Source organism: Netta rufina, assembly GCF_964035555.1.
Source record: "Netta rufina genome assembly, chromosome: 1".
NCBI classification, from domain to species: domain Eukaryota; kingdom Metazoa; phylum Chordata; class Aves; order Anseriformes; family Anatidae; genus Netta; species Netta rufina.
The window spans coordinates 161,269,542-161,286,554 of NC_140123.1; the positions used below are offsets into that span (position 1 = coordinate 161,269,542).

Here is a 17,013-nt window from a genome sequence, read left to right on the forward strand (position 1 = left end):
TAGGAAACATTGTGAAGGAACTATTTCTTCTCCAGGTTTACTTGCTAGCAGTATGTCTGTACTGTCCCACAGAATACTGTTTTGTTTTTCTCATGGCTTGACCTGTGAAAGTCTCCACAGTACCAAAATCTCAAATTTTGCCATTTTTTGCCACCACCTTCTCAGGTGGTTCTGTGCATAAAATGCCTTAATTTTTATTTTATTTGTAATTAGTTTTGTGAAGTTAAATAGGAACAGGTTAGTTTAAAAAAAAAAAAAAAAAGCCTTTAAATAACAGCTCTGTAAGAAGGCTCTTCAGCAGAAAAGATGTGTATACTGCAAATGAAACTTGTAAAATTGTGCGGTATATGTTGTGTATTTTTTTTGGCTTGCTTCACCTAGCTAATCAAAGCAGATATGGGTGAGGTTGTGATGTATAACTTAAAATTGTGTTTACAAGCTTAAGTATTTCAGTGTACTTTCAGTTGTCTGTTTAGCTTTTACTTCGCATTTTTTAATATTGTTTGTTAAGTCTAATTACATTTGTCGAACACTTCCTATTACTTCTCTTTCCTCGGGGAGTGCACCAGGCTGCTTTGCACTGCTGCAACCTCAGGCTATGACAGTTGCATACATGAATGTGTTCATACAGCATACAGCCTGAGTCAATTCAACTTGTAAAATAGTCCTAAGGTGACAAATATGTACTGTTTATATACTTGTATGTCTGGGGAGAACTCAAATGACAAAAAAAAAATAATGACAAAGATGAGGGCACTTATAGTAGTGGATAGTAAAAATAGGAGAGGTTTTGCTACTTCCTGCGTTCTGAGGATGTGACTGCTGTAGTTCAGTCTAGTTTCTTTGGATCCTGCTGAGGGAGGTAATGTGGTGTTAGAGCTTCTTCCCTTGGGCTATGAAATCTACTCACAGATCTGACTTAATCCAGTACTGCTTCTCTGGAATCACTGTTTAGTAGCTCTTGACACTTTTACAGTGACTGAGTATGTAAAATACATGCTTACATATTTTGAAAACAGTAGGTTACCTGGAGAACAGGCTTCTAAGAGCTTTGACTTTAGGGGCTTCACCAAAATGGTAGATCTGTGACAAGTTCTTGTTAAGACAAGTTCTTGTAAAACAAACTGGTCTGAAGTTCCTTCATTGTATGCTTCTGGGGTGTGTGTTAATAACAGAATAAAATGTTTACGAAAGCTTTGGGGAAATAGGAAAATACCACTTTGGAAACCAATTCTTGGGAAACTGCTGATTTTTAGAAGATGGATTTAACTTAAAATGGCTGCCTTCTATGAATCTGAGACAAGCAGACATGAAAAGGTAGCATCTTTCAAGTCTTCATCCATTACTACTTTCATTGTGATCAGAAGTCAGATTAGATGGTTCAAATTACAGGCTTTTGCAATCTTATCCCCACACATGTAGGAAAAGAAACTGCATAAAATGATAGGCATTCAGCAGGAACATGTTATCCATGTATTTTCACAGAGACATGTTAGGTTCTGCCTTTTAATGGTATTTAATAGTACAGTGGTTAAAAGTTAATTGTTAGCTAAACCCAAATAACTGGTTGTTCTACAGGCTGTAACTCTTCAAGTATCAGTACTGGTTACGCACACAAATTGCCACTGTGAATATAAATATAGTCACATGTTTCATGTTTCACAGTTGGAAGGAGCAGAGGTTTTCTATATGTTTAAAAATCAGACAAGTTTACAAGAATTGTAGTCCTTATATATAACTTCAAGGTAACAGCCCAAGTCTCAGCTAATAACCTCCAAACATGACTAATTAAAAATAAGTGTCAGTGTTTGGCTTTCAGATAAAAGATATTGCTATGAATTTAGATGCATGTGAGTAGAGTAGAACAAGCAATGGCAAAAAGAACAATTCTGGCCTGTTGTCCTTGCTGTCAGTGGCAATGAAGGGAACTGTACTTCAGGTTCTCAACTGGTTGCTAGATGGAGCTATTAAAAGAATGCAAGTTCCAGCTGACCTTTTCCTACTCAGCAGCTGGAGTCTAGTTTACTCAAGAGGGAGTTAGCCAAGTGAGTTAGTTCTGTGACAGTGCTGTTATGCTCGTCATTTTTGACACTCTGCCTGGATTAACGTTATTAGGAAACAACTGGAGCTAAGGTGTAAGGTTAGCGTAGCAGCTGGTCATGCTGCTGGAAGTTCCAAAGGGCTATTTCTTCAGTGTAGCAGTAAGGGTGTGCTGGTCGTTATGTAACAGCTTTGAGCCCTTTATTAGCGAAGCTGTGCCTGGTGCTTTGTCTTGCGTGCTTACATTAAGGAGCACGATGATGGAATAGATGCCTTGAGGTTAGGGAAACCTTTGAGTCATTTACCTCTTCAGTAACTAGAGAGATGATCTGTGTTCTAGTTTTGTAGCATGTAAATCCACTAAAATAAGAAAAAAATATTAGAAAAGGCAGGGCGGGGGGGAGCTACGGCCGCGGGGCCAGCACCGGGAGCGCCGCCAGGGCCGGGCCGAGGGGCGCCGCGCCCGCGCTGAGGCGCCCGCCGCCCCCTCCCCCGCGGCAGGAAGGGCGGTGGCGCGGGCCGCGCGCGCGCGCGGCGATGCCGGCTCTGGGTGCGCCTCCGCCAATCGCCTGGCGGCTTCTTGAGCCCTGGCTCCTCCCCGCGGCGTCGGCGAAGGACAAAGTCACCGCGCCGGGCCCGCGGTCAGCCTCTGCGCCCTGCCGCCGGCCGAGCAGCGGGCTGCGCCCCGCCGCCATCTTAGGAGGTGAGTCGGGCCGGGGGGGGGGATGAGGGGGGATAGGGGCGAACCGCCCGGCCCCGGGCCCGCTGCTCGCCGCGGCCGCCTCGCCTGTTCCGGGCCCGGCCCTCGCCGCCCCGCTGCGCTCTTGTCGCCCGCCGCAGGTCGCCATGTTCTCGTCCATCGCGCCGCTCGCCCGGCTCAACCCGTTCTACGCGCCGCACTTCCAGCTGGTGCAGGACGGCCTGAGGAAGCGCCCGGAGCCCGCCGAGGCGCCCAGCACGCGGCGGAGCTTGGCGGCCGCGTCTGCAGCCGAAGGTGAGAGCGGCGGGGAGGGACGGGGGGCACGGGGGAGGGCGGCGGAGCGGGCCCCGGTGCCCGTTAGGGCGGCGGAGAGGGCGCAGCGGCCCCCGGGCTGGGGAGGAGCCGGCGCTGGGCCTACGCGCGGCCGCTTGGAGGACGAGGAAGGGCACGGGCGGGGGAGGCGCTGGCAGCCCGCAGCGCTCCGCGGGCGGCGTGTGCTGGGTGGCACCAAGGGCCCGGCGTTACCGGCAGAGGACACGGGAAGGTCCCGGGCCGGGGCGCATGCAGGGGCCCCGATGGAGCCCCCCTGGGGGTGGGAGGCTGCTTCATTTAGCTCCGCTGGGCCTGCGGCCTCGGGGGCAGAGGCTGTAGGCCCGTGCTTCTTCCTGAGGAGAAGAGGAAGCACCATGTGAATCGGTGAATCTGGATGGAGATTAAATATCCTTTTTATTTGTTGTTCTTATTTTTTTTTTTGACTGTTTATTCACAGTTGGATGCCTGAATGTTCATATGTTTTCTGTTCTCCTTTTTTTCCTCCTTGTAAGTTCAGTAGATGTAGGGCATACTCCAGATAGCTGTTACATAAGATGCAGTGATGCTCTTTAGGTTCAAGTCCAAACACTTCCTGCATGTTTCATTATCACAGTCATGACTTCAAAGGTCAGACCTTGACAATACTCCCAATAGTGAAAGTAGATGTCAAAATTCAAATTCTTTAAAACTTTTGATAGGAAACCATCTCTCTGGTTTTTATTAAAAAAAAAAAAAAAACTATAAAAAGATTTCAATAAGATGCATGTTCTGAAATACTATAACTGTTTAAGTATGTTAGTGCTTATTTTTATCAAAAAATACTGTAAAATGACTTCAACAAGATGCATCTTCTGAAATACTGTAATTGTTGAAGTATGTTAGTGCATTCGTATTCAATGAAGTATGTAAAAGACAACAGAGTGTTGGACTTTTATTAAGTTAAAAATACTTGTGGCTTTCAGTAATAATAATTTAGCGAAATAAAGCCCAAAATCACTTTTCAGTGTGCTAAACACATTCTGTAAATCCATGTATTTCTTACAAGTGTCATGTTAAATCTTCATATTTTCTAGGCAGATCCTGATCACCTTTGACTCTTTCTTAGTCTTTGCTAGTCTTTCCTGGTATTTTTTTTTTGTTTCACGTGTCATGTAGTTCTCTTGGCCTTTGTGTTCAGAGAACAACCACGTTGCAGAAGATATCTGAGCTTATACAAGGTCACACAAAGTCAGTACAAACCACAAGACCTTTTGAGTTCAGCTTGGGGCATCAACTATAATGCAGCTCAGAGACAGAGTGTTTTATGATCAGCTCTTGGAATTTGTCCTTGTTAATGTTTCAAATCTGAAGTAAAGATGACAGCTACATCACGACAAGGACTAAGACTATTTTAGGTAGCAGAGTAGGCACGTTTTTGTACTGCATAATTGAGTAGATTCAGGGCATTTATCTTATCTGTGCATCTAGGTATGTTAGAATAGCATTTTTGACTTCTGAAATAGAAAGTCAGGTATATACTATGGCTTTCTTTTCCTAATACTGTAAGCATAGGTACATGTAAAGAGCATAAGCCAAATTGATAATGGCTTGCTTGTCTTAAATACTGTTTCTGACTGATCTGTCAGACAGATCAGTACCATTTTAATAAAGTAGATATTTAAAGCTCTAAGTTTATATGTCTTCTACAAAGTTTGGGGAGTACAGTCTTTTAACAATAAATTGATGTGTAAAAGGGAGTGTGAAAAAGCAGTTCTGGTATCTTGGTAGTGTAGTAAGTATTAGAGTACTGCCATTCCACGCCACAGGCCAAAGATACAGCTGGACAGAGCTGCCCAGTAATTCAGACCTGGAGTCTGCTCTGATTACACCTGCATAGAAAACTTTGCTTATGTTAAGCTAATCATTCTGATGAGTTTTATACAGAATATTATTACTGTCTGGAAAGCTGCCAGCTTAACCATGCTATTTAGAGGTACATGCAAGTCCAGGACTAGCATGTGTATAGCAATGAGCAGTAAGTTTAAAAAAATTCTCACAGGTTATAAATTATTCTTGTTGTTAACTTATTCCTGTCTTTAAGTTTAGGCTTAATACAATGCCTATGATTGGGAATTGGGTTTTTCTTTATTTTAGAATAAAGAGAAAATATCATTTTTATTGTCTTTGTGATTAATTTTGAAGAGTATGGTGAGAAATAGTGTGGTGAAAAATCTGGAATGCTTTGGGGAACCTCTTCTATAATAGGGAAGCTATAAATTGAATGTCAGCTAGTGTTAATGGGTGATCTCTTGATGCTTTTAAACGTAATTGGAAACTTCTGTTCATGTTCACAAATGAATTTATTTCAGAAGGAAAAAAAAAACACATCAGAGAAACTGAATTCAAGGATAGATTTTTGGTGCCATGATTTTTGTTAATGCTTCTCTGGACATGTTTCTTCTTAAGTTGGTGTAACACTTAATGCCTGTTCTATTATAGTGGCATATATAGCACTAATAGCAAAGGAACTTAAATTATCCATTTCCACTCTTGGGGAATATTTTCTATAAGTGTTTTGTTTTCTATACCCTTACCCTGTATTATAGTTTTGTGTACGTGTATATAACGTTTGGCACAGAAGCAGAAATGTGTTGCTACCTTATGCTTACTTTTACTGTTATTAGTAAATTGTTTTCTGGTTGTGTGTAATCATAATAATTCTTATCCTGTATAGCTTCTTGAACAATGGAAGAGAATCTGATTCTTTTTTTTTTAAATTGCATTAACTGCTACATTAGAATTCATGTGTCAAAAAAAAAAAAACTTTTAAAAGTGGATGATTTTATACACAGTGCTGCGTGGAGCAGTGCAAGTTAAATATCCCTTGATTGAATGTGATCCAAAAGCTTCTTTAATGAGCATTATTTATTAACATTAAATGTAATGATTAAGTCTAAAAAAAAATCCTAGAATTTCATTAAATGAAATGTAAATGTCTGTGTCTGCATTTGAAAGAAAAATGTATCTGCATGAAGAATCTGAAAAATACCTGTGTAGAGAAAAAAATATAACCTTAATCTGATCTTTGGACTTCACAATCAATGTCCATGTGAGATTTAAATTATTGTATTTCCTTAATAACTAAGGGAAGGGCTTAAAAAAAAGCTTTCTCTCCAGGATACTAGAGAAATGCTTTCCTTGCTTATTTCATGGGTATAAGAGAATGTTTAACATTGCAATTTTGAGTCATAATTACTACTAGTAGTTTATGGGATTCATTTATAAGATACAGGTGTGCTGTGTGCTAAAACTTTCTTTCACTGCTTTTTTGAAAGGCACAAACTTAAGTTGGAAGGCCTAGAATCAAATTTTGGTAGTTTGAAATGTGTTAATTGAAAATAAGGGAATTATTTTTAATGCTATAGTTACATAGTATAGCTTGGGAACTTGTTTCAGTTTAATAATTTTGAGAAGATAGCACTCAGTCAATTTTGTTTCTTCTCTGATCTTCATTACCATGTCTGGTTGATCGTGTATTAGTAATATTTTTTTTCTAATTAAATAGAATACAGCTGTGCATATGGCTCAGGCAGATTCTTTATGCTTTGTGGCCTTGGTGGGATTATTAGCTGTGGAACAACACATACAGCACTGGTTCCTCTAGACCTGGTTAAATGCAGAATACAGGTTTGTTCTGCATGTCAGTATGTGGTGAAGCTGATAAAGCATGTTTAGTGTGGTATAATTAATCTACTAATGAAATGGAGCCTTAAACTAATCACATGGACATCGTTGTCCAACAGAGCACGGAGTTTATGTAAAAGCATGGTGTGTCTTTATTTTTTGCTGCAGAATACAGTTGTGAATATGGCTCGCTCAAGTTTTATGCTCTCTGTGGCTTTGGTGGGGTCCTAAGTTGTGGCCTGACCCACACTGCTGTCGTACCTCTGGATTTAGTGAAATGTCGTATGCAGGTTTGTATTAACTTACACATTTCTTAAACTTTCTGTACATAGCTGGCATATTAGGAGTTTACAGTAGGCTATACAACCTTTTCTGGTCAACACACAGCAAATAAATTGAGCATAAGTTCTCAAGTCTACTGCTGTGCAACTTAAAATACGACTTTCAAGGGAAGATGGGGTATTTAGGCTAACCTGGGTAAGTTATTTTTGACTGTATTTAGGACAGGTTCAACTTACTATATTGGCTTAAAACAAAACAAAACAAAAAAAAACCAACAAAACAACAAAACAACAACAACAACACAGCACTCACTACAGTGTTATTTCTTGCTGGCTGGTAGGCTACCTAGCACAATTAATGTGTGTCTGAAGTAAGATAACATTTTCAGTGTTTTGAAGACTTAGAGTTTTTTTTACCTTGGAGTAGCATGCATGTATAATTTTAGCAATTAATATCTTGGATATTACTGCATGAATTATGGCTTGGCTAGTTCACTTGAAGTGATAGAAGTGTTTTGTGATTGAACTGTAAGTAGTGAAGTGTCATTACAACTAACTTATGGTACCAGATTCAACATGAAAATCATCTACAGAACAGCTGTGGCTAAAAACAGCACTGGGTTTATTCAGGCAAATTTGCACCTCAAGAATGACGCAAATTAAAGTGCACCTCCAAATCTCTGAAAATGTAGTAGTTAATGGCTTTCCTGTTGCATAGGCTAACACCAATTATAAAAGTGGCTATTTTGTAATGCCAGAATGCCTGAAATGATGAGGACATGAAGAGGACACTACTTTCTGGTCAGAACTACTAGTCACACTAGGAGAATTGCGTGTGATGCTCTTCAAAGCTGTGTTCTTCTAGATGGTTTTAGCGCTTTACAGGGAAAGGTTTTTTTGTATGCTTGAGAACACTTGAAATTGTGGTCTCAAACTAGTCATTTTGTAACTCACTGGACAAACAGGGTACATCAAGAGTGGGCAACGCACTTCTACAAAATGCTTTCTACAAAATTTGGATTGAGGCTTAACTACATGGAAAAACTATTTCTACCAGTAGGGAAAAGCTGTAGTTGCATGTGTGTGTTATTTCTGAAAGTGTAGCTGAAATGTGCAACAGATGTGTGTTACTTGAGCTACAGTTCTGGACATCTTACCTGATGAGGGTGGTGATGGCACCCCCTTCCTTTTCTAGCACGTAGAGAAAAGTGTGATGAGAGACGTTCCATGTGGCTTGCAGTGTGACCTTGTAAAACCTGTCAACATTTATCTTATTACAGGTCCGGTAGGGGATCATGTTACCAATTCTTCCTAGATTCTCCAGGAAGAAAGCTGTTTCCTATCCTCTCATATCTTTTTAGGAGGAGGTGGTCTCCTACATAGATGATTGTTAAACGTGGGTCTGATGTGAGAAAGTCTCATTTTACAGTACCCAATTAAGTATTCTGAATTTCAGTGTTTTGAAATTGAGTCTTTTAAACTTGAAATGTTTACGTGAATTAGTTCTCGAGTAGGTTGTTGCCAGACTGTGAGACAAAGAATTAGACATTGTAGTTTTGCATGCATGTCCCATAGTTTTTCGTGAAAGCTTTGGTTGGCTTCTAATTTGATACTTTTCATCCTCCCGAGGAAATGTTGGATGATACCAAGTATGAAAGGCAAGAGGACACGACTTAAAATTGTCAGAATGACCCAAAACAAATATATGTTTTTAATAAATATATTTTGTTGACTTTTTTTGGAAGATCTGATACTCAGAGTATCAGATGACCTCTAGAGGTCCATTCTGACCTCAACCAAAGTTTTTGTGTGCAGGAAATATTTTCAATGTAGTGTTCACTGTAAAGTCAAAGCACAAGTGCAGAAGTTCTTGAGTGTTCTTTGATTTGCTTTTTTCTACCTATGTTAGTCTGACTGTGTTGAGGGATCAAGCTAACAATGGACAAGTAACCTTTTTTCCTTAAAAATCAGATGAGTGTTCAGCCTTGGTAATAAGGCACAGGTGCAACACCTTGTTCGTAAGTAGGTGTGACATGTAGGCTCGAATAGATTGCTGACAGACTCTGTCAGATATTCAAAGAATCAAATCTAAATATAATTGTACAAAAATAGTACTGTCAGTGTTACGATAGTGACTTCAGTAAATCTTTCTTATGTAGAAAGTCTACAGAGAATGAACGTAAATCACAATTCAGGGTGCTTGCTTCCTGACTATTGAGGAATATACTGACTGTTGAAATAAGTTAGGGTTTGAGACTAGCAAGCAGCCTACTGCATTTACATTAGTGTGACCTTGTGGTTGTGATGATATAAAGAGAATCATAGGAATCCACCTGTCTGAGGAATTTAAGAATTTTCTGTGTCAAATGGGGGGTGTGAGAAGGGAAATGATAAGCTATTTAATGTAATTAACTGTATTCTGTTTAGGTTGATCCACAAAAATACAAGAGCATCTTCAATGGATTTTCAGTGACGGTCAAAGAAGATGGAGTTCGTGGCTTGGCTAAGGGATGGGCTCCAACCTTTATTGGATATTCGATGCAGGGGCTTTGTAAATTTGGTTTCTATGAAGTTTTCAAAATCCTATATGGCAACATGCTTGGAGAGGTAAGCCTTAAGTGTTTGCTGTGAGACTGTACATCAGCAACAGTATTTCTAACACAGAGGAATCACAGAAGGATGACTCGTTAATGAAAATGTGTTCAAATTCACTTCAGGAAAATGCATATTTGTGGCGTACTTCACTATATCTAGCTGCATCTGCCAGTGCAGAGTTTTTTGCTGACATTGCTCTGGCTCCAATGGAAGCTGCTAAAGTTCGCATTCAGACACAGCCTGGATATGCTAACACTCTGCGGCAAGCTGTACCTAAAATGTTTGGAGAAGAAGGCATCTGGGCGTAAGTCTCTCAATTTTGATTCAAGTTCTTGATTTGGAATACTTTTCCTAATGAAGGGCTGTTGCTAAAACTAATAGTGGCTTTAGCTTATAATATTTTATGTCTTTGTAGTTCAAGATAACATACTTAGCATCAAAGAATCTGTGCTGAGATGTCTGTTAGTTCCACATGCTCCTTAGATCCATCTTTGTGAGTATCTTTGTGCTGAGTTCTGCTGGATAACTTTAGTTTCCAGCAGTTCCAGTCAGAGATACTCAGCAACTTTTTTGGTTGTACAGTCGAAGATGCTTGAGTCATTGGCATGTGAGAGTAATATAACTGCATGTTAGCCTTATGTTCTGATAAAAGTGGCTGTAAATATGCAAGTCATTTATCGCTATCAGGACTTGGCTGGTATGCAGACATGAGCCTTGCTGCACTTATAGTAGCAGTACTGTATTAGTGCAGTGCAGTGTAATCTGAAAAGTGACAACTGTTAGTTCTTTGGAATGAATAAAACAAGGATGCTCCTGTTCCGTAAGTATTGTGACAATTTGGCCTCATGGTGTCAGTTTTTAGAAGTTGTTCTGCTGATAACAGCAATAAGCTAACATTATTTTTTTTAGGTTGCAAATATACCTTAAATGTTAGAGAAAATGAAACTGAGTTTCTCTTGTCTGGTTAAGTTTCTATAAAGGTGTTGCCCCACTATGGATGAGACAGATTCCATACACAATGATGAAATTTGCCTGCTTTGAACGTACTGTTGAAGCTCTCTACAAGTATGTTGTTCCCAAGCCACGAAGTGAATGTTCAAAAGGAGAACAGCTGGTAGTCACATTTGTTGCAGGCTATATTGGTAAGCAGTCTTTAAATCCTGCACTTTGTTAATGGAGTACAGTAACTCAGGAAGCTTAACCCTTCTCAGAATATCAAATAGGTGGAATCAGAATAGGAGAATTTACATGTAACATTAAAATGTTCAGGTAAAAAGCCTGGGTTCAATCTGTGAGTGGAATGAGTGGTTAAATGGATCTGTAGTAGGATGGTACTCTTGATTGTTCTGATGTTAATATGAAGTTTAGAAACATCTGATTCGAGCAGGAAAACGGGCATCTTTGCTATGATGGGAAAGGTCCAGGAAGGTTGAAAGAAGGGGAGAGAAATCAGGGCAGAAAGGTGACTTTTAAATTCCAGAGATTCAGAATGAGTTTTATTTTGGCAGAAGGTTTAGCTGCATGATTAGAGCTGAGGTGTTTCCTGATAGTCACATAACACTAATAAGAATGGACCTGCTATCCTTTTAGAATACCAGGAGGCTTGGCCTAACTCCTGTGCAGTTTATTAGTGGTCTAGGGAAGGTGTGGTTTCAGTTGGTTGTGCTTAGTGTACACAGTAACGGTACAGTTAAAATACCACTAAACTGATGTCAAACTATTCTTTCAGCTGGTGTGTTCTGTGCAATTGTTTCTCATCCTGCTGACTCTGTGGTGTCTGTGTTGAACAAGGAAAAGGGCAGTTCTGCCTCACAGGTTCTTATGAGGCTTGGATTCAAAGGTAAATCCTTACCTTCGTGCATTTCATATTGTTTGTTGTTTTCTGTGTTCTTGAGAGATTTCTTATTTCCTGGCTTCTTATGCTCATGGCTTTTATTGTGTTCTACAGGTGTATGGAAAGGCCTGTTTGCCCGTATCATCATGATCGGTACCCTGACTGCACTACAGTGGTTCATCTATGATTCTGTGAAGGTTTATTTCAGACTTCCTCGTCCACCTCCACCTGAAATGCCAGAATCTCTGAAGAAGAAGCTTGGTTTAACTCAGTAGACAACTCATGGACTGACTTTGCTGGCTGTCCCAGTGATGAGTTTCATGAAACTTTTATATATTTGACTATGTAGAAAACAAACTCTATATGATATCATTATTGGCTGTGCCCTCATCACATGTGAGGGTTTAAATTCTACCACTGTCATTGCCTGAAATAAATGAGAAACGGAGTGCTTAGTGTCTGTTTACTACTGCATATGTAAGCTTCATTTCACAGCAGCAAATGCATTAAATACTTCCCAAGTAAAATAAAAAATAGGCTTTTCTACACTTCAGGAATTAGAGAATTGTGAAATAACTGCAACAAAGTAGGCTTTCACTGTTCCCAGAGAAGTCCCAAGAACCATGTAGTAATTCAGAAACTAACTGCAGTTCTGTGCTATTTTTTTTTTTTTTGAGTCCTCTTTCACTTGCTTGTATAAGCTGTTACTATACAGGAACTGGACTCTAAGATGAGACTGCAGTCTGGTAGGGCATCTGGCTTAGGGTATCTGCATTCTCCATAGAGTTGAGGGGAGCCTTACACATAAAACTATTTCCGCACTGAAGTGATCATCCCAACATAACTTATGGTTACTTGACTAATTTCTGCTTTTCTTGCCTTTGAACTGTATCCAAAGACCTTAGTCCTTCTGGTTGTAGTGTGGAATTAAATGGTAGCTGCTACTTTAACGACAATAAAGCTGATGTTAATGAAGATTCTCAAAGATACTCAACCACTAGAAGTTTACTACAGCTTTATAGTAAAATAAAAATTGATTGCCTCTTATTGTACAGATTCAACTTGCCAGCTTTTCCTTAAGCATAGTACTTCTGTAACTTGATGTTTTTTCCCCTTTTTTGGGGGCTCAATTACCTTAATACAGAGTTTTGATTGAACTGTACATTTCTGCAGTCCAAGAAGCCCATACCATTTTTTGAACCTTAATTGGTTTAAAGAACTCTAGACTTGTAGGCATTGCAAACTAGAAATGTCTTAAAAAGACAATTGATTTGTTGGTTTTGTTTTGTTTTGTTTTTTTTCCCCCGGTCTTTTGTGTAAAATGAGCAAGCTACCTTTTGAGTTTTGCTTGTTCAAGAAACTTGATAATCACAGAGCAAAATCCAAAAACATGCCTAATAGCATGTAAAGGGTTCACCATGCCCAGTACTACTTTGTTCATTTAGCGGAGCTGGAACATAAGTCTCCTTTGTGCAAAGCCATTTAGATATGTTGTCTTTCAGCATTTGAGCTGATGATGTTGAACGTAGCTTGGCTTCACATAAGTTATATTGCTTCTACTTTCTTAGAGTCAAAAGGAGAATTAAAGCAGGCTGTGCTGGAGTAGCAGACACCTTGACTGCTACATACATCTTACCAGAGTCTGATGTTCTGCTAGTATCGAGAATCCTCCCACTTAGTCATAGGGGATACCCTATGACTTTCCAAGATTTTGGATAGTTAGGCTAAACAAGTAAACTAACGCTTCACATTTTCAAAGGCAGCAATTCAAAGTAAAACCTATTAAAACTACTGTATTTCCCTGTTACCATGACGCTAAACATTCAAGGAGCATACATTCTTCCAAGAACGTCCATTTCCATACATTCTTGGAAATATACGTTCTTGGTAACTGTTATACAGCAAAGTCAACTTCTGTTAGTAAATAAAATACTTTTAAGAAGTATGTTAATGTTGAATTTCAGTGATAAAAGTACATACATGTTGTTGTCTTTCTTGTGAGCAGGAAGCTTTGAAGTTTAACAAAACATGAAATGCTCCTAAGAGCATCCTTGGAGGAGAGCATTAAAAGGAGGCTTTGTACATTGTACAAGTTACTCTGAGAAGGAGAGAAAAAAAAAAAAAGCATCACTTGTGCACTGAATATTATAGCTTGTTTAAAAGTATGGACTTTGCTGAAAAAAATTCAACTTCCTTCTAATCTTGGGAAAGTGAGGCACTACTGTGAACTTTTAAGACTGGTAGAAGAGTGAGACAAACTTAAATTATACAGTGAGGTAAACTGAATGTCAAGTAAGCCAATGATAAGCTAGGTTTCTCAGACAAGACTGTTTCCTGTCGTGTGGAGCAAAATCATGCAGTTTTTCTCTAGAAAAAGTTGGATAACCTGTTGGCAGTTGTATTAAATACATGCAGTATTCACGCAACTTAAATTCTTTTTCTCCTTGCTGAAACTGTCCTATTAAAGATGCTCAGATAGTTCTATCAAGGTAAATCTGAGCTAAGACTTCAAGGGACAGCTAGCTCTTCTCTCTTTTTATTTTTTATTTTTTTTATTTTTTTTTTTTTGAGTGAGGCAAAAGAGTTCCACTTCCAGTGTTCTGCTCTAGTGGAAAACCAGAGGAGAGAATTGCCTTGCAGCTGCTAACTTCATTGATATTCATTCAGCCGTGGTTTGGATGCTTGAGATGGAAGGCTTTAACATATGAAATGCTGTTGCACAAAGGGTCACCCACTGAAATCTTTATTCAGCTTCAGGGGGGAAATGGTGGTATTAAAATTATTTAAAGATCAGCTTTGTTATTGATAACTGTGCTTTATAGCATAACGTGTAGTATGTTTTCTGAAAGTACAGAAGATGAGGTGGGAGAGCTACAGTCCTTTGATGGGCTTGGTTTTCAATGCAAGGAAAGTCCTGTATCAAAAAGGAGCACTCCCCTGGAACAAAATATAACTTAGGTAACTCCAGAATGATCATTAAACCCAAGAGTGCTTTGTAAAACATGGATTGTGTATGTGCTACTTGTGTATATTGCATTATGAAGGAGAAAACATTCTTGCTATTGCTGGAGCTGAGATCTGCTTTCTGGTTTAAAACATGCTGTCTCTATAAATTTGGAATAAGAACTCCATTGACACCCTGTGTTTGTATTAGAGTGTACTACAGATCAAATATGCTGATACTTGCTGAAGTGCTTGTTACATATTTTAAAACGGGCTATAATAATACAAATAGTTGTAATTCATTTGCATTTCTACATGGAAATGATGTAGTTCACAGTGAAAACAATAAACATCTTGTGTTTTTTTTATAGCGAATATGAGTACCTCTTGGATAGATGAGCTTAATAGCTATATGGCCTTCTTACAGGATACAATTTGTTGTTGTTGTTCTCCTTATTAGTTGCTGGCTACCATATAATTGGCAGTTCTATACCTGCATGCTAAGTTAAAAGCAAACGTCCTGAATAGCATAACAGGTTGGACTGTATGGGATGATAATGCTGTAAGTAGCATAGCTGTAATTTTCATTACTACCTGAATCTCTCTATCACTTTAAAAAAAATAAATTATTGTGGAGGGTATCATTGAACACCCTTAGAAATGAACTAAATAAAATTTTTAACTTTCCCAATCTAATACATTCCTCACTGCTTACAGCACTAAAGCAAGGAGGCAGCTGCACCTCATCTTTTCCACTATGGAATGCGCTTTGCCTCTGTCCTTAGACCAAAGCTACTCTGAAACTTCCGTTTGATTTTTTTTAGTACAGTGCAGGTATGTGCTTGAAAATCAAAATAAAGGTTCCTAACACCTATACAGACTGTGGGAGAATCATGGATAACTTGCCCTCTGAGGATGTTACTGTGGGTGTGTGAACTTTGATTATAATTATTATTATTAATTAATTAAATTTTACTTCTGTGACTTAAACTTTTTCTCTTTTGCTTGGTAGCAACAAAGTGTCTGAAAGGATCATAATATCTGATCTGGACCTGAACCTCCCAGGAAGGAAGAGTGGCCTGCATATCTCTGTAGGTGAAGGGAAATTGATGATTCTGTAATAGATTTTGCATACATAATTTCCCATGGACACCACGTGTACGACTGTATACTAAGTTTTATGTTCTAGTATTTGGAGATCACCCATTTGTGCTTGAAAGTGAAATCACCAATTGTTTTTCATGGTTTATTTTCTGGTTACCGTTCAAAGAGAGAGAGAGTGCTCTTTTCATGCAGAAAGACCTCTGCTGTTGCAAGACTTCTCTGATCAGCTGTGCATCTGAAGTGTAGTTTCCATTTCTCTCACTTGTGTAGATTAAACCGTGTAGAGATTTTGTTGAGGTTAGAAGCTTTGTATTAGTCAAAATCTGATATCTTTTATGATACTGCATTCAGGCTACCTACACTCATATTTTCATAACTTGTCATGAGGGTTGCACAGCTCCCTGTTTCAAATTTTAAGTCTGTTCCTACACTGGAAAGCAAATTTATTCATTGCAGGCAGTATATTTGTCTGGCAAAACTCTGCATAGTTAGTATGTTTTGGACCAAAAATATTTAATAGAGATCTATTTTTACCCAGTTTTTCCTCTCAAAATTTTGATATCAGGAGAAAATTGCATCATGAGGGCCTTTTTGAAAGAACAGATTAGAACAGATTTCTCAGTTATATCAATTTTCTTTTGCTAGCTATGACTATTACGCTTGGTGTTCTCTTTGACAGGGCTAATATGAGGATGCACAGAAACAAACAAAAAAAGAGGATTAGTGAATTCAGTGAATACCAGGCCGTAATATACAAATGATGAAACAAAGCATTTAAGGTTGAAGGCTACACAGCAAGCAAGGCATGGGAGACAGCAACACGAAGAAGATACCGAATGCTGAGTGAAGGTGAGAATATTGAGTAGGAGGAATGATTATCTCTTCTATGAAGCCAATGGCCAAGTAGTTGCAAGATGTGCAGTTATGACCAACCAACCAACCAAGTAGTTGTAAAAGCCTTACTATACTGTTATACTTCTTGATATAATTTCATTTTAAGAGATTTTTCTTGATTGCTGCATCTCTCCTAGCTGTTTTTAATAATATTTTTTTATTCCAAATTAAGCAATTTCCCCCTCTTTTCTCTGCTAAGCCGTATCTCAGCATCATGTTATCTCAGTCTCTCTTCTATTGAGTTTTCAAATGTCTCAGGTCACTTAAACTCTTGTTCTTTGCTGCAGAAATAGTGCCAGGGGCTTACATTAGTCTGACACCTAAGTAGTTTCTCTTTGCTAATCTTGCTGCTCACAGTAGTATAAGGCTAAGCAATAACGAGTAACAGTTAGGATTCCTGAATGGATATGGTGACACTAGGAGACCATCAATAGGCTTAGAAGGTCTTTCAAAGCACCACCACTATATGGTTTGATGTTTTAAAGACGTAACGATGCTGCACAATTATGTGATTACAATTATGAGGTCTCACAGAAAATCAACCATGATTGATGTGAAAAAGTTTTTGCTCAGAATTAATGTATTGAGAAAAACACTAAACTGCTAGTGTAGTTAGATTAACTTTTGTTTATTTGGAAAGTGCAATT

At 38.9% G+C, this 17,013-nt stretch overlaps 1 protein-coding gene across 2 annotated transcripts; it reads left to right on the forward strand.

The window, feature by feature from the left end:
- Window positions 1-2,614: 2,614 nt before the first annotated feature.
- On the forward strand, window positions 2,615-11,874 carry SLC25A3 (solute carrier family 25 member 3). 2 transcript variants are annotated; one of them, XM_084295863.1, is made up of 8 exons: window positions 2,615-2,743; window positions 2,881-3,034; window positions 6,597-6,718; window positions 9,424-9,603; window positions 9,714-9,895; window positions 10,561-10,733; window positions 11,321-11,431; window positions 11,540-11,874. In XM_084295863.1, exons 2-8 carry the CDS (start codon window positions 2,887-2,889, stop codon window positions 11,698-11,700), a joined length of 1,077 nt encoding a protein of 358 aa, XP_084151989.1. In that variant the 5' UTR covers window positions 2,615-2,743; window positions 2,881-2,886; the 3' UTR covers window positions 11,701-11,874. The 2 variants fall into 2 exon arrangements, with proteins under 2 accessions (XP_084151989.1, XP_084151990.1); XM_084295864.1 differs by lacking the exon at window positions 6,597-6,718 and adding an exon at window positions 6,884-7,005.
- Window positions 11,875-17,013: the final 5,139 nt, after the last annotated feature.